Source organism: Pinus tabuliformis, chromosome 8, assembly GCF_031772625.1.
Source record: "Pinus tabuliformis cultivar Carrire ecotype Pingquan chromosome 8, CPIR1, whole genome shotgun sequence".
Classification (NCBI taxonomy): Eukaryota; Viridiplantae; Streptophyta; class Pinopsida; order Pinales; family Pinaceae; genus Pinus; species Pinus tabuliformis.
Genome location: NC_142294.1, coordinates 956,365,701 through 956,391,331, shown reverse-complemented (window position 1 = coordinate 956,391,331; position 25,631 = coordinate 956,365,701). Strand labels below are relative to the sequence as shown.

Genomic DNA, 25,631 nt, shown 5'->3' with positions numbered 1-25,631 from the left:
CATAAAAAAGTTAAGGTACTGAATTAGTTGTTTGAAAGATATGTTGGTTTGTACAACCTTTCATCTTCTCTGTTATTCTTAGTTTGTTGTAATGATCTGTAGGGGTTGGGCCACTGCACCACATTGTCCTAAAAGGCGGAGATTGTGCACCAAAAAGGAAATTAATCCACATGTTACAACGTTGTTAAAAAATGCAAGACTTATGAAAGTAGTGAAATATGCTAATAAGCAATTTAAATTGGGAGAGACGTAACTAAATTTTATTATTTAATTGAAGATTTCCAATTAAAATAATAATAAATCTACATTTATAGATTTATATGTTGATTGGAAAGCTTCTGACAATGGTCACTTCCTTCCATTAAATCTCCTTTATGCCTTTGGGATACCTACTACTTTCTTATATTATATAGTTGGGGCTTACTACTTGTGGCTTGTTGGGGTACACAAACTTGATGTTTTTTTTTTTTTTTTTATCTCGCATTGGAGTCTATGGAATAAGAAAGAAATTTGATAGCTTGACAAAAGTGGTAGAGAAAAGATTAATCTCTCCTACCTTGATAGAACTGGTGGTCAAGATCAACACCTACAAGATCTTTGTTGTGGAATATTATCAAAACTAATAGAAGGATATGAAAGAGTGTACAATAATAACCTTGACAAACATGGCCATTGAAACTTGCAACATTGTTTGTAGGAAGAGAAAATTATGTTTCTTTTTCCCAAACATGTATGTTAGTATATTACAATTTAATGAATATGTTTTTCTATTATCATATATGGTTTCATGCTTTAACAAAACATTCGCCAAGACTTCACAATGTTTTATTATTCAGTTAAAGATTTTCCAAGATCTTACAAGATTTTATAATTCAGTGAAAGATTTGCCATGACTTTACAAGATAATATAATCTGGTGAGAGATTCGCCAAAAAATTTACATATACATATTATATTATTGATAAAATCACCTCCCATTTTTCTTATGTATCATGGGGATTCGCCCATTTATTATACATATAAATTTAGGGTGGTTCTTAAAAAATTTCCTGGCAAGCAACGCATCAACATTGCGCAGTTGAGTCTGCAGTGCAATGAGGTTGTGAAGCAGAATAAACAAATAATGCAAGTTTTGGAGGAAGCCTGCCAAATGGTCCAAGAGTTGGCCATTCCAGCAGAAGAGCCGATGGAGGTGCGCATCTGAAAGTTGGCGAGAGGGGTGCGCGACGCAAGAGCAGAAATGGCTAGGGTTCAGCTGGAGCTGAACCTGCAGATAATAGAACTACAGTTGAAGGCTCAGCCTTCAACTCCGCTAGAGGTCAGAGAACAACGTACCACCGTAGTCAAAACAATAATGGCAGCAGTTGATAATGCAGTGGCAGACTGCATGAAGTTGTTTGAACAGACATTCGAGGTCCTCACCACCCTACAAGAGGACCCGAACATAGAGCACCTAGAAACAGAGGTGCGCGAGCTGCAGCAGAAGTACAACGAGGTAAAAGGGACCACACAGAGGGTTGCCCTTACACAAAGGCTTGCAAGGATGCAGCAGGAAAAGGCACTCAAGCAACATGTGGATGTCGCTCGACATAAAGAGGCAGTTTTGAAAGCGCGCCTACAACTGTGGATCGACGAGGCTTATACAATAATAGCCTCCATTGAAGCAAAGCTCGCGCAACTGCAAGCAACTATTCATAGCAGCAGTTCAACGACAACGGTCTCCAAACAACGCGTGGAGGAAGTCCAGCAAGCATTCACTCAGTGCGCTGCCGAACTTGCAGCAATCCAAACAGAGCTGGGAGGTCTTTGCACTAAGATCTTCACACCTGCAGAGTGACTCGAGGGCGAGTCACGATGTTTGTGTTATGGGCATGTTGGGTACAGGATCCCCCAAGAGAAATTTTGGGGCTTAGAGCCCAGATTTTGGCCTGATTTTGTAATTCCAATGTAAAGACTCCGCATTTTGTGAGCGCAGAGTTGTCAAAGAGTCATATGGTTGTCCACCCTTATTTTGATAATGTAATGTTGGTTGTAGAAGATCTATCCATAATTCGTGGACCATGGGATTGTATAAATAGAGCGAGGCTCTAAGTAGTCCATGGCATCTAATTGCACAATATTTAAGGAATGAAGATGTATATGAGATAGTTTTGAAGTGTAAAATCTAATTTTGGGTCGTAGCATAGGTAGAGGCTCTGTGGTTGAGTGTGCATACCCCTGTAGTTGAGTGCGCAGGGCGAGTCGAGTCTTTAATCATCTGGAAGTATTAATAAAGAGACGTTTCTATCATTTCTGCGTCTTTATTTCATGTTTATGCACCTGTTATCTTTGGATATGAATTTCACTTCTCATGCTTATATGATGCGCGAATGTGTATAATTGTATTGGTTAAGAAAACATAAGATAGAATATTTGTTTATACAAAGATAATTATGATCTGTCAATAAGATAAACAATATACTTAGCGTAGTTTGGGAAATAGCGTAGTTCGCTACCCTAGTAGTGTGAAAGGACTTCAACCCCTGGTTAGAGCTGCGTGAAAGCTGATTGTAACACTTCGCGGGGGTATTGAAGGGCTGAACAGAGAGCGAAGCAACCTACGCAAAGGCAGGTATAGTTGGAATAAACCGACATCACAACCATCTCAAGGGTGCAGAAACTTGGTTCCATCATCCCCCCATATTGCTTCGGGTGAGACTTTAGTCCGCCCTCCGCGGGTTGATGCCGAAAGGGCCAATAATGTAGGGATTTGTTTGGCTAAATAACTCTGAGCCTAGTCAGGCCCCCATAAGCCAATAGTGGGTCCTAACACAAGTTTAGAGTTAAGTTTGCCAAACAAATCCCTACACTACTAGCCCTTTCGACATCAACCTGCGGAATGCAAACTAAAGTCTCACCTGAAGCAGTATGGGGGGATACTGGAACCAAGTTTCCGCACTGAGAGATGAGCGTGATGTCGTTTTATGCCCTAAATGTGCCTTCACGCAGATCGAGGGCTTATCGATATAACTTCCCTTAATCAGATTCTATACCTCTGCGAACATTCATGACTGTCTTTTGTGGACCCTAAATAGGTAAATTTGCCACTTATGCGCCTCTATGGTTCCCCTTAATCCCGTATTTACCCAAATCGACATAAGTGTTCAATAACTTTAACATGCAACATAATATTCTTCGCATAAAAAATGATTATTACGTGTATCCATATAACAAGATAAATCATGTAAAATCACACATCAATACAGTGTTAATTCATAAACCCATCATTCATCATCGCATAAAAGTGCATTCATTCATAACAGAAATAGATAGACAAAACACAAGAAATGTTGTAATAACTTCTTTATTAATACTTTAATTCTTCTTACAGACTCAAGACTTTACTGCGCACTCAGCTGCAGGGGTTCGTGCACTCAGCTACGGACTCTACTCTAGGCTTCTCTGCACACAATTGTAGAGCCTCTCTTTTACTCTAAGACGTCTTCGCTCTTTCTTCTACTGACCCATTACATCCATCTTCATTGATATCTTATGCATTATATTCTGTAAGACTCTCTTTTTTATACAATCCCATGGTCCGCAGACCATGGGTAGATCTACTAAAGCTGACACAACTTACATAAAATAAGGGTAAAACCCTTTATGACACTTTACTATCTACGCTCTCTGTGACCACAACTTGCAAAGACTTTACACTTTTTACAATAAAACTTGGGCTTTTTGCCCCAAAATTGACCCTGTCCCAACACCCAACATTCCATAAATGTAATGATGAACAAGTACCCTATTGGAATTGGTTTGTATTTCACTTTCCATCTTTCTGGAAAATATTGGATAATTTCATTTACATTCGGACTAGGTTCTCTTCTATTCCTACGTTTTATGTAGATCTTTTCTTGTTGCTCTAAATTATAGATCAATAGGGTTGCTACAAATTGTCACTCCATTAAATAGAAAAATATGATAAATGAGAGCCTTTTATTTCCACTCGTAAGAGATAAAATATTAAGGCAAAAATAAAACAAAAGTTCCATGATGGGAGTCTTCTATTTGTGCTATTTGGATATTAAATACATAGAATTCTATATAACTTGAGTTATTAAATCTGTGTAATTTGAGATACATGAAACATGATAAGAAAAAACACTTCAAATACATCTTTGTTTTAGAGATAGAATGTATTATTTCATTTTGAAAATAATTAATACAATTTATAAAGTTTTTTATTATGTGAATGTGTATTTTCACATTTAACTATATTATTTACTTGTTATCATAATGTGATATTTTCTAGTTACCATTTAATTTTAGGGATTTAATTGATCGAATAAGAATAAATTTAATTGAAAATGAAATGTGGAAATTGAAAATAAAAAATAGAAATAATATAATGATTGAAAATAAAATGTAAAAATTAAAAATAAAATAATGTTTCCCATTCAAAAAAAAAAAATATATATATATATATATATATATATATATATATATATTATAACTTTTTATTATGAAATAGCTACATGAATATATGCCTTCTGGACGGACCCTTTAAATATGATTACTTCAAGCTATAAAAGTAATGATTGGAAATCCCTGTTTGAATCTTCCTCATAACTCGGTATTCAATCAACAGCAAACAACCCATATTGGATCACTGTTTTGGAGTTACTAAACATTACAAGTAATACACCCACGAGTCAAGGTGTTTGATCATTCCAATCAAGGACCCACTTCGGACAGCGAACTTGTAGCACCGAACGGTTCGGCATCGCGTGACGGTTTTTCACCTTTTATCATATTTTTCGGTTTTTCGTTTAAACCTTATGAAATGGTAAATTTCAAGTATGTTATCTGGATACTTTTTGGAATGGTAATTTTCAATTCTGTATCCATTTTGTATGGTGATTAAGGTTTGCCCACTGGCACTACCTTTCCTTTCCTTCCCTGCTATGGGTTGCTATGCAAATTGTATACCCCTCCCTTTCAATAATTATCTCTATCTTTCCATGATTAGTCTTCGTGGAATTGAAAACACAGTTTTGTACACACGGCCAGTTGCATACGCTCCCAAATTCCAAAGTCGGGCATTCAGCGAACCATGCGGATGATCAAAATGTTATATTTATATAACAAACAAACCAAAACAACACCGAAATATCAAGCAACCAACCATGGCTCGCTTGTGCTTGCACCTCCGATCCTCCCCATCCAAATTATTCTGTTTCTTCGTCATCAATCTCTTGCAAATTGTAGTTCAGTACTGCAATGCCATGAATATCTCAGAGGAAGGCAGAATTCTTATGCAGATAAAAAAGATGGAGTGGATAGACACAAATAATTCTTTAAGCAGCTGGAACGCAACTGATGAGAGTCCGTGTAGTTGGAATGGAGTGTTTTGTGATACTCAATTCAAGCTACTTACTAAACTTAATCTCTCCAACACTAACATTTCAGGAACTCTGAGTTCTACTATATGCGGCCTTCAAAATCTGAAGGAGTTGATACTGCCCGGGAATTTTTTCGGAGGTCCGTTCCCCTACGGATTGTTGGCGTGCAAGCGTTTGCAGACGCTCGATTTGTCAGGCAACCTGTTCGTGGGAAGTTTGCCGCACCGCATCCATGAACTGGCTGAGTTGCGCCATCTGTACTTGGAGTATAACAATTTCTCTGGAGATATTCCTCCAGGCTTTGGCATGTTACCCAAATTGGAGACCCTGTCTCTCGGTAATAATCAATTGAGTGGATCGATTCCTGCTTTTCTCGGCAATTTGACGCACCTGCAGCAGCTATGGATGAAACAGTGCAGTCTAGAAGGAGAAATCCCTTCTTCCTTGGGTAATTTGACTAACCTGAAGAGCTTGGATCTCTCTGGCAATCGTCTCTTGGGTAACATTCCCACCAGTTTGATGAGGTTGTCCAGGATGACAGAACTCTATCTATGGAAAAACCAGCTCTCTGGAGAAATCCCCCCCAATATTGACGAGCTGAGGAGCATACGTAATCTCGACTTTTCAAGTAATCAGCTGAATGGAACGATTCCTGAAACAATTGTAAATCTGGTCCACCTGGAAAGCTTGTCATTGTTTGAGAACAACCTTACCGGATCTGTCCCTGCACAGCTAGGAACACTTGTTAATCTGACAAGCGTGAGTCTTTACAGTAACAAGCTGAGTGGCTGGTTGCCACAGAATTTGGGTACACATTCTGATATTTGGCTGATCGATGTTTCAGAAAACGATTTCGAGGGCCCTCTGCCTCAAAATCTATGCAAGGGAGGAAATCTTTATGCCTTGGTTATCTTTTCGAACAATTTTAGCGGGAATTTGTGGCCCTTTGACTCTTGTAGTAGCCTGCAATACGCACAACTCCATAATAACCATTTGAGTGGTGAGGTTCCTTTGACGTTCTGGAGCTCTGCCAAACTTAGAGAACTGAAGCTCTATAATAATATGTTTGAAGGCCATATTCCCATGGAGATTGGTGAAGCAAAGGAGTTGCAATGGTTAGAGATCGCCAACAATCGGTTCAGCGGCATAATTCCTTCACAGATTGGACAGCCGAGGAATCTCTTGATTTTCAGTGCAAGCAATAACCGACTGTCGGGGCCTCTTCCTAATGAGCTTGCAGGCTTGAATTCAGTCACTAACGTTCAGCTTGATCACAATTCACTGTGTGGGAGAATTCCAAACGGGATAATGTTACTACTGAATCTCTCTGAGCTCAATCTTTCCAACAACCGGTTAACAGGTAAAATCCCTCCAAAGTTAGGCTCTTTGCGAAGTTTAAGTGTTCTAGATCTGTCAAACAATTTACTTACAGGAGAAATCCCTTCTCAATTGGGGGAACTGAGGTTAACCCTTTTTAACGTATCTGGAAACCAGCTGTCTGGTTCGATTCCGGCCACTTTCAAGGATTTAGATTATAAAGATAGTTTTCTTGACAACCCCAAACTATGCGAAGATCCGGCTTTGGGGCTTAGAGTTAGATCATGTTCTTCAAAGAAAAGATATTCATTATTACATCATTATTTGTCCATAATTCTAGTACCAATTTTGGTGTTCGCAATGGCAATTATGCTGTTCTGGTGTTTGATTTGTGTTGGTTGCTTCAATATCAATAGTGGCATAGTCAGACATTTCATTCTGGCAAAACCAAGCAGCTCAATGTCATGGGAAATAACATACTTTCACTCCGGCTTGGAAGTGGAGGAGTCATACATCCTCAAGCAGTTGACAGAGGGCAATGTGATTGGATCAGGAGGTGCTGGAAAAGTGTACAAGGCCAGTCTCAGGAATGGGCAGGAGGTGGCTGTTAAGAAGCTTTCGAAGAGGAGAAATGAATTTGAAGCAGAGGTTGAGACCCTGGGCGTGATTAGGCATGCCAACATCCTAAAGCTCCTGTTTTGCATCTCAAGTGCAGAAGCAGATTTCAAGTTATTGGTATTTGAATACATAGAAAATGGAAGCCTATTTGAGTGCCTTCATGGAGGATCAGAGTCAATGCAGGCGCTGGGGTGGCCAGTCCGGCATAATATTGCAGTTGGTGTAGCCAGTGGGCTGCACTATTTGCATAATGATTGCAGGCCTCCCATATTGCATAGAGACTTGAAATCGAGGAATATCTTGCTGGATTCAGAGTTTGAGGCCAAGATTGCCGATTTTGGTGTATCCAGGAGACTATTATCTCATCAGCGGGGATCGGGGGAGGACGGTTTGACAATATCTGGATTCACTGGGTCTCATGGCTACATTGCCCCAGGTATTGTATGGCATTCCGGAACCTTGATTCAATGGCTACAGCTAATATAGATTTGATAAACAGTATTAATTATTAGTGGGTGTCACAGCTCATCGATTTTCTTATTCAATATATGTGCAGAGTATGCATATGGGAGGATGAAGGTGAATGAAAAGAGCGACGTATACAGCTTTGGGGTGGTGCTGCTGGAGCTTGTAAGTGGAAAAAGAGCCACGGGAGAGACGGAATATGGGGAAAGCCTTGACATCGTCGGATGGATCCTCAGCAAATTAAGCCGGACAGAGGAGGAGGAAGAGCAGGAGCAGCTGCTGTTGGCAGTATTGGATAGGCGAATTATAGAAGGCGAAGACGACAGTACCAATGGTTATAGAGAGCAAATGTTGGGTATGTTAGCAGTCGGTTTGCGCTGCACCAACAGCGTACCAAATCGTCGGCCTTCCATGAAACAAGTTTTAGACATGTTACAGCTGTTATGATTGAGAAGAATCGATGAAGGTGACGTCGGTCGATGGGAGGATGCTGTCAATGAACCCGTGGATGAATGCTCCATCCACCATTTCAAAATTTTCGTTTTGTTCCAGTGGCCGCTCTCGATTCCCCTGTTTCATGATCGCTCATGATCGTTCCTCCCCTGAGCGGACTGCAGCGCAAACGGAATTGCTCTCGGCAGGAGGGGCACAGAATCCCTGAGCGCCCGGAGTCGATGAAGGTGCTGGTGGGGGCTCAAGCTGAGCCTCCACAACTACACCCAAACATCAAGGTGAACACGCTGATGTGGTTTCCCTGTTTAATTTAGTGAAGCAGAGGCTCCTTTATTCAAAAGCTCCCGGTCCACTGGTTATGATTGGTTTGGTGGGTTTAAAAATGCTAGTAGGGAGATTTTTTTGGAAGTTTTTTTTGTTTTTTTTTTTTTTTTTTTGTCTATTTTTTCTAAATATAGATAGGAATTTATTGAAATTATTAGTTTGATAGATAATTTCTGGGCAATCAAAATACTTTAAAAGCTTTTCAGGGTGCTAAATCTATATACCTTCAAAGAAAACCAAACAAATCAAAATTTCACCTCACATTTTTCCCAAATTCCAAACACCAAAAAAATCTAAAAAATCACATTAAACAACTCAGTTTAGATACAAACTGATGCCCTGTTCTGGTCTAGTTGAAGGCTCTATTCACCTGGACAAATTAAAGCAAACAGGTTATTACTCTATTGTTCTGGTCTACTGTTGAAGGCTCTATACAACTGGACAAATTAAAGCAAAGCAGGTTATTACTCTATTGTGTTTTGCGTTAGCGGTCAGTCAAGATGTGTGAGTTGCATGGAGATCAAATATTAATATTTGCCTTTTCAAATTCTTGATGATATATAATCGTCTCACTCACATTTTTTTTTGGGTCTTACTCACATTCTTTTTTTTGGTATAGGAATCCTCACTGGCGCTGTAGGACACTGAGGCATCTTATTTCTTTATTGACTCAAAGGTCCGTCTGTGCATTTTTCGGGATTCAAAAGCGTTTAGGCTTTTTACGTATTGATGTTGTCAGGTATTGCGAAAATTCAAGCATGTTTCTATGGTATGCTGTATAGTAATTGTTATTGATGGCTCTGTGCAGAAAACATCATTGAAGTTGTTTATTACCATTTCTCAAGTGGTGCTTTCTTTTTTTTTCCCAGGGGTTTTAGATTCAAGTGCATCAGGGTCTGGGACTTTGCAGTTGGTGCTAGATGAGTTAGATGATCTGAAAGATGCCAGCAAAGAAAAAGGTTGACGATCGCCGTAGACCACTGTCTGGGTTACAGTAACTTCTAATGAAGCGGTGAGGTGAAATCATTTATGCTGGTGCATTGGTCACCATTTGAAAAGCATTATAAAGGTATTTTAGGTAGAAAATCAAGATCCGATACAATATACAATCTTTAGTTTGTTGCTTGAGATATGGTGCCTTGCTTTATTTCCTTTGTAAGCTATTCCAGGTGTGCCTAAAATCAAGAATAAGCATAATCCTGCAGCATGGATATTAGAGGTTAACTATAAGGCTGCTGAGCAGCGTCTTAGTATAGATTTTGCTCGGATCTATAAACAGTCAACTCTTCAACTCTTATTTCTGAAGTACACGATTAATTTTTGGATCCAATATATTTCTAAACCATTTTTTATTTATATTTTCTCATCAACTCATTAAATTCGTTCTTTCTGAAATACTAATAAATCTTATTTTGTTAACCTAAAAGAATGAACTTGTTAAGAAATTAAGTATCCAAGCCCCAGCTGCCTATGCACAGTGTGATTGCTTGGACACAATTCACAACTTACTTATGGAAACAACTTTAATTCATATTTTTAAGTCCTGGTTACAATCTGGTGCACTTATCCTTCAGTTGTTTTACTGCTTAGCTGTCTGGTACTATCCAATGGCAATAAGGGACAAAAATATGAATAATTTGTTGTAGTTGGGAATATGCTTTATTTTTTTCCCTACAATCTATCACTTTTTAAATTTTAAACATGGTTCACTGGTTTTAGCTCTCAGATTATCTTATTGTCACAAAATGTTGTGCTAATCATTTTCTTTAAATCTATATATTTTTGACTTACTACATATTTAATATTAACAAGCAAATGAAGGCATTTACATGGTTCGTTTATTTGGAAAAAAAAACAACCAAAAAGACCTGCTAATGATAATGAAATCCATGTTGTTTATAAGAATAAAGAATGGCTTCTCTGTGTAACTCCTTGCTGATGTGGAATGCCATTTTTTTCCTGTAAAGAAAAAACAGTTAAAATGTATTTGTATTGTATATGATTTAGTACAAGAAAGAAATCACAAATCTTATTAAAAGAAAGATAAAAATTATTGAGTATTTTTGTTGAATTATTTTCTCTTAAATTTGTCTATTTTTAACATATATCAATATCTTTAAAAACTTATAACAAATTTGTTAGACTTAAAAGCCACAAGCATCTTTGAATGAAGTTGCATGTTATATCTATAATATCAGGCTCTGATATACTTTAGAATAAAAACTTACAACAAATTTGTTAGACTTAAAACCACAAACATCTTTGAATGAAATTGCATATTATATCTATAACATCAGGCTCTAATATACTTTGGAATACTTAATCATTGACAATAACATTACGTATATATTTTTAACCTATATCAATATCTTTGAAAACTTACAACAAATTTGTTAGACTTGAAACCATACAGATATTTGAATAAAGTTGCATTTTACATTCTATAAAATCAGGCTGTAATATACTTTGGAATACTTGATCATTGACAATCATATTAATTATAATAAATTTAATAAATTTTAAAATGGTTGATGACTAATTATACTAACATAGTAGATTTAACAAATCAAAATGTCATTGCATTAACGATCTTCATCCTTGCCTACTATATTCTGCAGGTAGTGGTAAAACTCAAATATACTCCTATGGTTGCAACAAATTCCAACGTAGTGGGTGCGATACTATTAGATTTGCCCAGCAGCCTGACTCTGAATGATCTCATAACTTTTCAATATAAAGATATCAGAAAACAAATCAGAATTGATGGCAAGCCTGAACTACAAGCACAAAGCAAGTGAGAATTTATAGCAAGCCTGAACTACAAGAAGTAGTTGAAAACCTCTTGAATGATTACATCGGGTAGTATCAGTCTGACGTCTTGGGTGCTGTGGTTGCAGTTTAAGTGATCTTCCCTGCATTCTTTACAATTTTGTTTTGTATATAAAGTGAATTCAATTTTTGTTTTATATATAAAGGGAATTCAATTTTCCAGAAAAGAAGGTAACCATCCGTGTTTAACAATGCATGGTTGTAAATTAGAGTATGGCTGCAACGTGTTCAAGATAGAGATGATATTAGTGGTCATAAACAACTTATTCACAAGAATTTCTTTGCCCAATAGGAACTCCGAAATGTAAATCTAGCACAATATTAATGTATTAATAAATGCTTTTGGATAAATTAAAATTTTGAACACATAGGAAGTGTTTTTTAAATGAGCAAAGGAGTTTGACACATTCATAAAAACAAAATTTATTGTACCCATTGTTTATTTAGGTTACTTATAATAACAAGTTGATGTGCTTATTTTTAAAGTTTTGGGTATGTTTGGGAGGATGGTAGATTTCAGAATGTGAGGATCAAGAGAGGTCAATTGTTTGACTTCTTTCTTACTATCACAGTCTAGAATATTCTTAAACTCTACAATCAAAATAAATTCAACATAAATTTCAACTTCTATGTTTTACCTATATTAATTCATTGATTTCAGTAAGCTAAATAATGCAATATAAATAATATATTTATACATTTATATTTTAAACAAATTTGAGAAATATCCCATAATGATTTGGGCAATATCTACATCTATATAATTCATTCATTTTAGTAAGCTAAATAATGCGATATAACTAATATATTTACACATTTATATTTTAAACAAAGTTGACAAAATATTCCATAATTGGGCAATATCTACATCTATATATTTATGTGTAATAGTAAATTAAAACATTAAGAATAAAGAATAAACATCAATGTGGTTGTTTAGATTGATATTTAGTCATGATTTATTGAAAACACATGTTAAGATAATTGCATGATATGTTAAGTTAGTTTAAAGTTGGCTATGATGGTGTTGATGCCTGGAAATTAGGCTAGTTTATGTTCTCCAACAACAAAAGATTAAAATCACAACCAGTGGGATCTTAATTTATCAAAATAAAGTATGACATCAATGCATTTGCTCTTTTCCAAAAAATGTGAAACCTCCTCTCTTAGGAATGAGTCACATATATACATTTTCAAAATAACTAAAACAAAGTTATCCTCCTACTTTTGCTCAAAAAATAAATTATAAGATAATGGTTTTTCTAATAAAAGAAAGATAATTAAATAGTTTCAAAGACCATATCATCCATTTAAGTTGATTTAGACTTTTCCATAAATTCCACATATTGCCTCTATTGAGAAAGTGTACGCATGATTTGTGAGATTAACTATGGGAGTGAAGTATTCAAGTTAATCTCACAATGGTAAAATTTTCCTTCCACATTGTTCTCCTTGTAACCTAGAGGAAACATTTTTGACAACTTCCGTGCAGCTCTATGGATGTATCAGTACTTGAGTGATGGATTGTATTGTGATCTCACAATCTTTATGATTACATTTTCTATGTATTTCCCTTGATTATGTACATTAGATATACATGAATCCCCTATTACTACTTCTCCTAGAAACTGAGAACTATGCATGTCAAATTGGATGATCAAATCCATGATATTGTCTATAAGCCTAGAGCAATCTTTAAGTGTATCAACAACTAAACTTAGGGGATGGTTACATTTATATCCCCAGATGTCCAAAGTAGTTTGAGTTTTTGCTTTCCACTTTTAGAAATCTGGGGAAGATAGTTAGGTGTTGGTTTGTGTCTTGACTGCCAAGACGACAACCTTTTGAAGTTACCTTGCACTTGACCATATTCTGGTAGGTTATTGGAAATAGAAATTGAAAAACCTTTTAGAGTAAATTATGACAAACTTGAATTTGATTCAAGTTCTGGTAAAATATTACTGAGAAAGTATTAGTTGTGCATTGGCATTTAATGCTTCTTATTTAAAGAGGTTGACATCTAAACTTTTCTCTTGCAACTCCTTAACCTATGACATTAATTTATTTCCTTGGAAATCTTTTTTTGTTATTGAGCTAGTACAAGGTTGCTATTCTTGTTGGATTCCAAATTTCATTTTTTCTTCAAGATTTCTGAAGTGGTCATGATGTTGTTGTCAGATTGAAGTAGTCCTTCGTTGGTATGCAACCTCAATGTGAAACTATTGTTGTTACAATTTGTTTTCAAGATCATAGATCTTGTTTTATTATTTGTCCCATATTTCTTATCAACCACTTCTTGGCATGGGCCAATGCCGCAATAGAATCAACCACTTTGTCTGCAAACTCATCCTAAGTAAGCTTGGAGGCATCCCAATACATCATTTGTATTGTGGGAGATCCTTCTTTTTGTTCCACTCTCTTCCTCTTACATCTCCCTTTGATAATAGCCTTCTTGGTATTGCTAAAGCATAAATTGCTAAGAGGAAGTTATTATTCCTCAACAGGCTTAATAATATCTATAAAAATAACGTTTGGGGAAGGAATCCATGGATAGGAAAAAATAGGGTTTTAGAAATAATACCTATGGTAATAATCCATGAGTGTTGCTTAGGTTGATTGGTTTTAGTATTTTTAAAGATAGGTGTATGAAACTTCTACGTAGGATTTCGACCTTGTGACAAAACATCATTAGTTTGATATTTATCCACTTGAGATTGCTCAGTCTACATTTTTTCATTTTGTACATATTGAGTTGTCTCATGTAGTACTTGTGCCTTAGTTTGTCCCTATACAACATCAATATTTTGAGTCTGAACCTTCTCATAATGAGTCCCTTTCGTTTCAAGCTTCTTTGTTTGTAACTTTTCAGTTAAAGGAAGGTTTTTTTGTACATTCTCTGAAGGTGCATACTCATTATGCACTTGATTTATTTGTATCCTACCTAAATGTGCCTTTTTGTTTGAGCATTTTTTTTTTTTTGTATACTTTACCTCTACTTGTTTTGGCAATGTGGGAATTGTACTTGAACTTACTTGTGCATTAGAACTTGTGTTTGAGTATGAATCACAAAACGAGGTCCCAAAGATATTCTCCTTCTCGTTTGAAAGGAAAATGTTCTACTTAGAAGGTCCTTCTAGGATTTCTTGGATCTTTTGCAAAATCTCTTCATAAGTTTCAACCCTTTTAAATATTTCATCAAATGACAAATATTCATTATTATATATGTTAAATCCACATTGTGATTTATAGTGACTTTTCACTATATTGAGGGGATCGTGCTTTTAAATTGAAATATCAAACAAATTAATCAAATCTATTATTGTAGCTTGGCATGCTTGAAAATTGCCAACATATAAATCCCAAATTTTATTGGGAATGAAGGAAAACTTTTCTTGGAGCCAACAACTAGATATTTTTTTATGCCCGTTCTTGTTGTTTGATAAGGAATTTCTCTAAGGACTAGTCTATTAGGAACGTATCTTGGTAAAGCATGTGAAGGAGCTTCACAACCATAAATTCTAATATAAGAAAAGGTATCATCAATGTACTAATCCAAGTTAGGATCAATTCCCTCCTTAGCCTTAATGGTCAAACTGGGAGGTAAAGAGTTAAAGAGGAGTTGATGCAAAGGAATCATTAAGTTATTACAAATATCATAAAAATGATCTTTACATTAGCATCCCATAATACAAAATAATAGATATGAATATTTTGTAGATTGGGGACCAATGCTATTTCATTGAAGGTAAGGGTGTCTGTCATGCGGAAAGAGTCGATAGTGCGGACACAACCGACCTCCCTAGAAGAAAAAACTTTCTAGTGACAAACATGACAAATAAACACTACCTTTCTCTAAACATGCATTGAGAACACAAGTAATCAGGGGATCTTAACATACCTTTAGTCCAATGCTTTGTAGTAGTCCAGCCTCGCCGATCCGGATGAGCTCCTCCTTCTCTTCGAAACCTGCATTCACTAACAAGCCAAAAGATTAAATAGCACCTGATAAACTCATAAAACAATACATATCCAACATACAGACCAAGGAGTATATGAAACAAATCATGAATAACAATCTGTTGAGAAAAATGAGTTCATTTGTATTAAGAGGAAACAAAAGGAACCATTACAACCTGAGCCTTGGTGTTGTGCAAGTCCCTCCTAGGGTCCAGCAAGAGTTTTCCTTTACTTTGATCAGCTCACCCACTCTTAAATAAGGCTAGGAAAGGATGGGAATATCTCCTCTCAAGCTTTACAAGGGAGTCCTAATTCCAGCAGCATCTACCCTTAGGAATGTTCAGCTTTCAACCTCCCCTCCCTTTGGCTCAATGCCTGTATTTATAGTGCTCTAGAGGAAGTTATTCAGGTCCACCATCAATGGGATAAGCCCCTCTTTGGATGGGATAGCTCCCCTCTTGATGGGATAAGTTCCTCTTTGGTAGGGATACATGAACCATCTGGAGGCGCTTCATACACGTCAAACAAGCTTCTAGAATGCTCTAGAAATGACCACAAGTAACTTTTTGGGAGTGAAACTTGCGCCTTTTGACCTTTACAGGAGTACGCACCCATTGCTTTATAGACAGAGCGTACAAGTACGCAGGTATTGTGAACTTGGGGTGCGTACACGTAGGTAAGGCTAAGAGAAACTGCGTACCCAGAGATATATAGATTTTTAATGACTTTCTCTCTTTCTTGGAGTTTGACATGGAGAGCAGAGGTATGAGGCTTGCCAAGGAGGATAGTATGACAGTTGATGAAGCCATACTAACTGCAAATAGTCATGGTGACAAATTTTAGTGTAACAGATTTCCCCCTAAAGTGCGAAGTCTGTAGTAGATTAGGGTTTCTTATCATCTAGGAAGGGTGAAGTACTTTATCATTTCAAGGATTATCTTGTGGAGAGCCCAGTCGGAACCTGCAAGTATTTAACACAAAATACATATATATGATCATATCATCGTTGAGGTAGGCATTCCCATACTCAGATTGAAAACTTTAACTAATTGACTATCTACTGTTCTGATACAGGAATGATTCTGCAGTACATCATAATCATAGACTTTTGTAGACACAGTATGGACACAGCCATCTGTTTATAGTTAGTCTATTGTATAATGAATACAAAACTCCTTGCAGCCTAGATGGTGGAAACTAGATCCAGGGTCTTCATTTCTACTTCCCGAACAGGTACGATTCTATCCATGCGAATAAATGAGTTGATGTCGAACATGGTAGAAACCACTTGATTACCAGTCAATGATGTAAACTGTTAACAAGCATGAGAGAAACCACCAGTGATGCCAATGGTTCTCAAAGTACCTAGTACAATCCATGAGATGTGAATGAATGAGTTGATGTCGAACATTTCACGGAATCCTTCGATCGAAAGTCAATGATGTAAACTGTCGTCAAAGGCGAGAAACCTGCCATTGATGCATGCAGACTTCAAGGTACTGACGATTCCTAGGTCATCTTTCTAGATAATGTGCTGATGTCGATAGAAAGCGACCCATTGCAGGCAAGCCTACAACACGAAATCATAGATCAAGTCGAAGAAATGTAGCTGTAAGGACTGACTCAGGGATGGTCAAGATGGATGACGAGTATTTTGCAGATGAATGTTTGCTGCATAGACCTCTTGAACACATAACGACACGACAGATGGCTTGGTGACATTTGACCCAAAGTTAATACCCGGCTAAAGACTTTCAATGTGGTTTGATCAACTGTGAGGCAAAGGATTTCCCAACCTAGGTGAATGAAAAGTGTCGTGTTCAAGAGTGGTAATAAGGCTTCTTCTGAGACAAAGGATAACAAATGGGCTCATTTTTCTCTCTTTTCCCCCACCATTTCTGGCAAATACCTCTTTATTTTTTAACAAGCTTGAGGAGGATAACATATGCTTGATTATAAGCTCATCCTTCGGATGAGTCCAACTTAGTTTTGATTCGAACCCTAAGAAGGAGTGGTCCGTTCCTATTTGTAATCGAACAGGTCCTTTACTGTGAAATTTTAACGAGTCCAGTATAGGAGAAACTCGGTGTTTTTCATTTTTAGAGAGTCTGAAAAAACTTAAGAAGACTCCAGGTTGAACTTTTTCGTAAAGTTGTGTCTCCCAAGCCCGAAAAAGTATAAAATAATACTTGAGAGAACCGCTTGATCTTGCGACCAAGGAGTACTTTCATGATTAGTGCCTCTGACCTGAAAAGTAAAAAGCGATCAAGGACACGTCATTTTATTTCCAGTATCGAGTTTGAAACGACAAAAACCCGGCAATCTTTTCCTGTTTTTACGGTCAGAAAAGAGATATAAGGGGACCATCTTTTAATTTCATTTTAACGAGTGTAAAAGAAACGCTCGGCAACCTTTTCATGTTTTAGGAGTCAGAAAAGGGCTTAAAAGATGACTCTGATGTTTTGGTTCGTGAAAAATGATAATTTTCCCTGAAAGTCCTTTTGTCCTGCACAAAAACGACACATTACTCATACCTGTTTAAGATAACCAAAAATGCATTGAGAAATATCCTTCCATGGTGAAAAATAAACAAACTTAGCATTCATTTATCCAAAAAACCTATAAAAAGACCTTTTACCATGTCATTTTTACCATTTTACTGTTGAGGGAGAGAAAAGGGCTTTTGGCAAGAAACTTCCCGTGGACTTTGCGGAGAATCCGACCGTCGGAATCGAGTGCCGTCTCTTTCAGGTATTTCACAACATCCTCCTCTTTGTTTTCAACCGTTTAGAATTTCATTTTAAGCCCTATTTTGATTTTTTGGGGGCTTTGGGGTTTTAGGATCCGCTTTTCGGGGTATGCAGATGCCCCATGGGCGACCTGCGTACCCTGACATTTTCGTTAATGGGAAAATGGCAGGAGTACGCAGCCTACCTTCAGAACAGCTGCGTACCCACGCTCTTTTTTCTGAAAGTGGGGTGCGTACTCCGCGCAAAGTGAACTTAAAACCCCAAATCTCAAAACTAAACCATTAATTTTTGATTTAATGAATTCTAATGAATGTTTTCTGGTGTGTAGATTGCCCACCATGCTTGATTGGCGCGAAAGAGAACACAAAGATTTCGATTTGGCTGCAATAGATCATCAACCTTGCATTGATGCTTTGAAGGCATGCGGTCTCTACAAATACTGGGCCATACCTAGCATGAGGGCCCAGGTGCGATTCTTAGAATGGCTGGTTGAAAGGTGGAATGTTCAGGATCAATGCTTCTGCATCGGAGGGCACCAGCTCGAGATAGAGCCCTCAGACATATATTTTCTCACTGGTTTGCCTAATAGGGGCGAGCAACTGACTCTGTCCGGGACTAGGCCGGGTGGCCAATCCCTTGCTAGCCTCCGGCTAGAGTGGTGCAATAATCAGCACCAGGAGAAAGGGATAGAAATCAAATACATATCCCTGCCTGAACTTATGGTAATTGCCTTTACGGTTACCAGAATTTGCGGCGCAGCCGCTTTGCATATTGCCACCGGGTCCCAAATGCGGATGGCGATTGATTGCTACCGAGGCACCATTTTCAATTGGTGTGACGCTGTGTTGGCCAATATGAAGGGCCAAATGACTAGGGCAAAGAATGGGCAATTAAAGACCTTTGGGTATGGGCCTCTAGTTGTGAGATTTGCCCTAGAGAGGGTTCCGATGCTGATCCCACAACATCTCACTGTTGTAGCTGGGCCTCCTCGGGAGCCAAAGTTGATGCGATGGGTTGCAGTGATGGCCCGACATCCTGATGAGGGAGCGGGAGTTGTCCGATTTCCTGCGGGTTACTTTCACTGGTTGGAGGACTAGGTCTTTGCGATCCAGGATTTTCCTTATGCCGGACTAGATTTTCGCGGTGATCCGGACATGGTTCTTCCACAGGGAGAACAATGGGACGACAGAGGTACTTCATTTTTCACAAGTTTTTAAATTATTTACTCTTTTGTTTGTTTTTTATATCGTCTCAAAACTGACAGTGACAATTTTCAAAATGCAGATGTAGGTCCATAGCGTCCGGCCAATCTCCGGCCATTCAAGAGAAGAGTACTAGTTGCACCAGCACTGGCCCCACAGGATGTGGCCGCAGAGACCTTAGCCGAGCTGGAACAGGACCTAGAGCGTCTCACGGCGGACATACCAGAGACGACTATAGACGATATTCCTATCCGACTTCAACGCTATGTGGTCGCAGTCCCAGGACCTTTCAGGAGGTTCCTGTGTAGGGTAGCGCGGGCAGTGGTGTCGTATAGAGAGCACCACCAGTGATTGGCTAGTCACTTTTTGTAGACACATGTGACATTTTTGGTTTTTTGTACTTATCATTTTTGCCGATCATAAGGTGTTTTTCAACCTATGATCGAAGACAATGTATATTTTTTGACACACTCCTATCTATATATATATATATATATATCATTATTACCCGCTTATCTTGTTAAACATGTATGATGAAATGTTTTTAAATTTACATTTATGATTATCGCAAATGTCCGTCTAACATTCGAGAAGCAATTGCATCTGCTAATGTATTTAATGACCTTGGAATATGCTGATATTCAATGTAATCAAATTCACGTTCCAAGAGGCGCACTCTCAAAAATAACCTTAATAACACTGGATTTCTAATGGCATATACTCTATTAAGCTGTAATACAACGAGTTCAGAATCTAACCTCACTATCAAACTCCGAATCCCAAATGAAATAGATTCAGATAATAACTCAATCACTGCACTCTATTCTGCAATGTTGTTTTTTGTTTGACCGAGGCTCACCCCATGCATAGAAACTAACTTGTTAGAGGGCGAATAGATAACCCAAGCTGCGGAAGAGATATTCCGTGTACTACGACAAGCACCATCAGCAAATCCAATGTACGTTTGGAGAGGCATCGACATCTGCAATATCAAGAGTAAAACCAAGATAAGCCAGAATAACGACGAAAAACACACTCTCTAAGCTAAGCACACTGTCTATACTAACAAACACACCAGCTAGAAATAAAAACTAACCTAACTAAATCTCCATACCCGTCATTTAAGCATAATACCTATTTAGGTAAAGTCCATTTCTGGGCTTACCCAAAGAGTCCCCATCAAAATCTACCAGCTCATAGGCCCCTTTTGCTAGCTTTCGCTTGACAATGTAGGGCCCATGCCACATAGGAACGAATTTGCCAGCACCTAATTTATCGTTAGCTTGATCATATAATAGCACTAGGTCTCCTTCTGAAAAATTACGAGGGGTCACGTTGCGATCATACTGAGCTTTCATCCTTTTTGCGTGAGTCTTGATTGTCAATGCAGCGTCACGTCGAGTCTCATCTAATTTAGCTAAGTATAATAGACGCTTCTCCTCTTCGGAAGTAGCTGGAAGCAATTTGACAGCCATTTGAAGTGATGGGATTTCGCATTCAATGGGCAACACTGCTTCCAAACCATAAACTAGTTGGAAAGGAGTGAACCCTGTTGATGTTTTCACTGAGGTTCGGTACGCCCAAAGCGCTGAAAATAACATGTTGTGCCAATTTGACCGATGAATACCAATGATTCGTCGGATCATGATAACTAGAACTTTGTTGATGGACTCAACCAAACCGTTTGCTTGGGGATAATAAGGAGTACAACTATCATGACGTAAACCAAGCTGGCCTGTAAGTTCTGTCATCATAATGTTTCGAAAATGGCGCCCATGTTCAGTGATTATCACTTGTGGGACACCAAACCTAGCAATAATATGATTGAATACAAAAATCGCAGCTGTCTTGCCGTCTGCCTCGAATGTAGGCATCGCCTCGGCCCACTTAGTAAAGTAATCAACCGCAAGGATGATATACGCATGCCCCCCGGCCGAGTGAGGGTTACATGTAATAAAATCGATACCCCATTTAGCAAAAGGACCAACGGAAATTATAGGGTGGAGAGGAGCAGGTGGTGCGCGCATCTTGCGATCAAACACTTGACAGTTGTGGCATTTTCGGACCGCAATGATACAATCTTTAAACATGGACAGCCAGAAGTAGCCAGCACGCAACACCTTCTAGGCTGTGGCATACCCAGACATATGACTGCCACACGCTCCAGAATGACAATCATTCATAACCCTTTTTGCCTCTTCATGAGTTAAGCAACGACGAAAAACCAAATCTGCCCCACGACGATAAAGAGTATCTCCAATAATTTTGTGTTGTTGGGACTGGAATCGAATTTTCCGACGTTGCGACTTTAAAGCTTCGAGCCGAAAGGATTGGGTTTGGAGATAGAAGATTATATCCCCATACCACGGATCTAAAGTGCTGATGAGAAACAGAGATTCGTCTACAATGGGTTCCTCTGCCATAGTTTCCGTGTCAGCACGCGGGAAGTCACACATCAACTCTGCAAAAACTAAAGATTTCTTAGACTTAGATTTTTCAAACTCCAAGTCAAACTCTTGCAAGATAACAATCCATTTAGAGTACTTGCCCCCTAGCAATTGTTTAGTCAAAATGTAAATCATAGGGTTGCAATCCGAAATGACTGTAGTTTTACGGAGAAGAATGTAATGACGAAAACGTTGGACAGCCTGAACAGCTGCCAGGGCCAATTTCTCCACATGCGAATATTTTAGCTCAGTGGGATTTAACGTCCTACTAAGATAATATATCACATGTTCCGTTTGGAATTCATCTTCCTGTACTAAGACCATTCCAATGGTGGAATGAGCGGCGACGAGGTACAAAAAGTAATCCTGGTTGTAGTTGGGAGGATGCAGCAACGGTGCATGGGTCAACGCGTGCTTTAGCGCATCAAAAGATTTCTGAGCTATCTCATCCCAAGAGAATTGAGCATTTTGTTTCAAAAACCGGGTAAAACCCTTGGTAATCTCGGCGTAGTTAGGAATGAATCGGCATAAAAGGTTTGCTTTCCCTTGCAAACTTTGGAGTTGGCGCAGACTCGAAGGAGGAGGCAATTTGATGATAGCTTCGACCTTCGAGGGATTGACGTGAATGCCAGCTTTTGAAACTACAAATCCCAGCAAACGTCCCACTTCTATGCAGAAGACACATTTGTGTGGGTTCAACCGTATACGATAATGCCTACACCTCATAAAAATTGCTCGTAAATGGACAAGGTGATCAACTCGATGTAAGGAGTGAGCGGGCAAATCATCGAGATATGGTTGCACAATGTTCTTGATGTCATGAAATGCATAAGACATCACCCTTTGAAAAGTGGCTCCGGCATTCTTAAGCCCAAAAGGTAATTTGTAATAAGTAAATGTCCCCCATGGACAAATGAAAGCCATTTTTGGTTGATTGGCGGGTAGAATATTGATTTGGTTGTAACCGGAAAAACCATACATAAAGGAAAATATTTCACTGCCGGCACAATCATCAATTATTTGATCGATATAGGGCGTTGGATAGTTGTCCTTGGGACAAGCACGATTGATACCCTATAGTCGATACATATTCTTATTGTTCCTTGCTTTTTATTAACCGGAACAATATTCGATACCCAATCCGTTAACGAGATCGGATAAATGAAACCTGCTTTCAACAGCTTCTCAACTTCTGCTTTAATTGCAGCCGCTTTCCGAGGGTGTATCTGACGCAGACGTTGCCGAACGGGTTAAGCGTCCGGGTAAGTCTTGATCTCATGAACAACAATGGAGGGATCAATTCCTGGCATTTCCTCATAGGACCAGGCAAACACGTCGCAAAATTCTTGAAATAGGGCCTTGTATGTTTGAATTTCGTCATCTGAACACGAGGCACCTATATGAATGTGTTCAACAATTCCGGGCTTCACTGAAATGTCAATGGGAATAGTGCGAGAAACGTTTCCCAAATTCAGCTCTGAATCAGGATGTTTCATTGGACTCTGAGCATCTTTGACATATTCAGCTGTAAAGATTGATGAGAAATCGTTTTCAAAACGATCATCCTCAGGTAAAAACGAAGATCTGTGATGGAGATCTTCCCATGGTAAATCGTCTACACACAGGACTTCACAAAGTTGTTTGTCAGATGACACAACTTCAGGAAACGTTATTAACTCTGAGGTTGACGCGAAAAGGGATTCCTCACGGACCACATTCATTTGGTCGATTTTGGTTGAACTTGGGTTGGAAAAAGACTGCACGGCTTCATAGGCAATTTCATATGGACTCAAAGGCATTGCATCACCGAATGAGTCTATCTCAGATTCAGATGGGACAATCCAAGGATCATCGTAAACAATAGTATCTGACGTAATCATATGAATGAATGCGAATGAAGGGTCTGCGTTGATTGGAGGAAAAGGAAAAGTTCCCAGTAAACCGAAATCTTTAACTAATCCTACGCCAACATCCTTATAAGGGATAGTCGTTTTACCGACATGCTGGATACTCTCTGAAGAGGCTGGGTCGGATGAAAAATAAGCCAGCTGGTCTATGGTTACGATCTTGCCATTGTGTGGAAACTTTATTACTCTGAAGACCGATGAAACGACCACTGTCATAGCGTAAGACCAACTTCGACCCAAGAGAAGGTTGTAGTCTAGACGGGCATCAACCACCTCCACATCCAGACTAACGGTTTTTCCTTCAACCCCTATAGGCAAATCCTGTAAAATGCCAAACAGATGGAACCCACGGCCATCAAAGGCCTTAAGAATTGTCAGGGATTGGTTCAGCGAAGCAGAACCAAGCGATCTCCAACACTGAATCGACATAATACACGTGGAAGCTCCTTCGTCAATTACAGTCCGATGAATAGGCCTGTTTTTTACTATCACTGGAATCTGGAAAGCCATCTGATGAGGGAGAAGCGGTGTACTATTTTCTAGATCAAAGATTATCAGGTTCGGGTCCTGAAAATCAACAGCTCCTATAGCCGACAAAAGTAATTTTCGCTGTGCTGGGCATGATTGCAGCACTTCTAAAGCCGACATTGCTGAGGGTGAAACAGCTAAATCCTCAACAATGTTGTAATTCTGAGCCGCTCTCGCATGTGGATTGAAAGCAGACCTTCGAAGTACACCCTTGGCGGGCGGTTTTATTACTAAGTCAGGGTTAGGTTTCTCGATCTGTAGTGGATTGGAACCGAGAGCTGAGGTTGATGGATTTGAATGAGAATATTCTGCTTCTTTCGATCCATCAACAAGACTTTTACTACCATAATCGTGTGATCGAGTCGCAATCCTTACATGAGACATCATCAATATGGGTTCTTCAGTGGCACTCGAGGAAGAACCTATCATCTTATTCTCCTGCTTTGGAAATGGATCTTTCAAAACAGCAGGAGTTGAGGAACCTTTGACGATTTTCACAACCTCGGCCCGATGGGGGAAATCTCTTGTAAAATGATCCTCTTCACAAATTAGACAAGGATATCGAGGTTTTTCGTCATTGGTTTCTGACTTTTCTGTTTTCTCCTTTGGAGTCTTGTCTGCTTTACCCTTCTTCTTACCCTTCTTCTTCCCACCGTTTTTTGATTTAGCCGTAGATGACTCTACAACGTGAATATCGGCAGAAATTTCAGGAGAAGACTCTCCTGTCGGGGAATCTGGTAAGGTTATAATGGGCGAAGAATTCTTTGAAGATTTCTTCTTGCTTTTAGTATTTACCGAACCAATCATGCCATCAACAACATGAGATCCCGAAGGAGCAACAGCAATTTGATTTGACTTTGGAAGATCTGGGATCTTTTCATGTAACGTACCTGACTGAGTGTAAACTAAGTCAAGGTACTGTGCTTGAGCAATTACTTGCTCCTCAGTAACTACTCCGGCCTTAGCTACGTCTTCAGTAATCTTCGGTAATAATGATTTAACAAACCATTCAGCTAAGATTTGGTCCGGGATAAAAACTTTCACTAATCGCCGTCGACGTCTCCATTCATGTATATGATCGGAAATATAAGTGGACGTTGACTGTTTTAGTGAAGTTAGTAGCTCCGTACCATTATCATATCTGACCGGAAACTGAAAATGAGTTAGGAACGAGGTAGCTAACTGACTAAAATTGTAAAAAGAGGCCCATGGTAACTCAATGTACCACTTGGCCGCGAGACCAATGAGCGTATGCTGGAAAAGACGTAAGCGGATCGAATCATCCGAGATGGAATTTGAAGCACACCAGAGGTGGTAAGTCATCACATGATTGGACGGATCCTCTCCAGACTTACCTTCGAACTTGGGTATATCACTGGGCAACTTATTTGGTATTGGCGGCCAGAACGGAAGATAATTTATTGGATCGTTCGTTAGGCGCGACAAGTCTG

At 38.7% G+C, this 25,631-nt stretch overlaps 1 protein-coding gene across 1 annotated transcript; it reads left to right on the top strand.

Annotated features, from left to right (window-relative positions):
- The first annotated feature begins 5,306 nt into the window (after positions 1-5,306).
- LOC149238641 (uncharacterized) lies at positions 5,307-8,554 on the top strand. The gene is made up of 2 exons (XM_089367015.1): positions 5,307-7,754; positions 7,875-8,554. Exons 1-2 carry the CDS (start codon positions 5,312-5,314, stop codon positions 8,228-8,230), a joined length of 2,799 nt encoding a protein of 932 aa, XP_089223141.1. The 5' UTR covers positions 5,307-5,311; the 3' UTR covers positions 8,231-8,554.
- Positions 8,555-25,631: the final 17,077 nt, after the last annotated feature.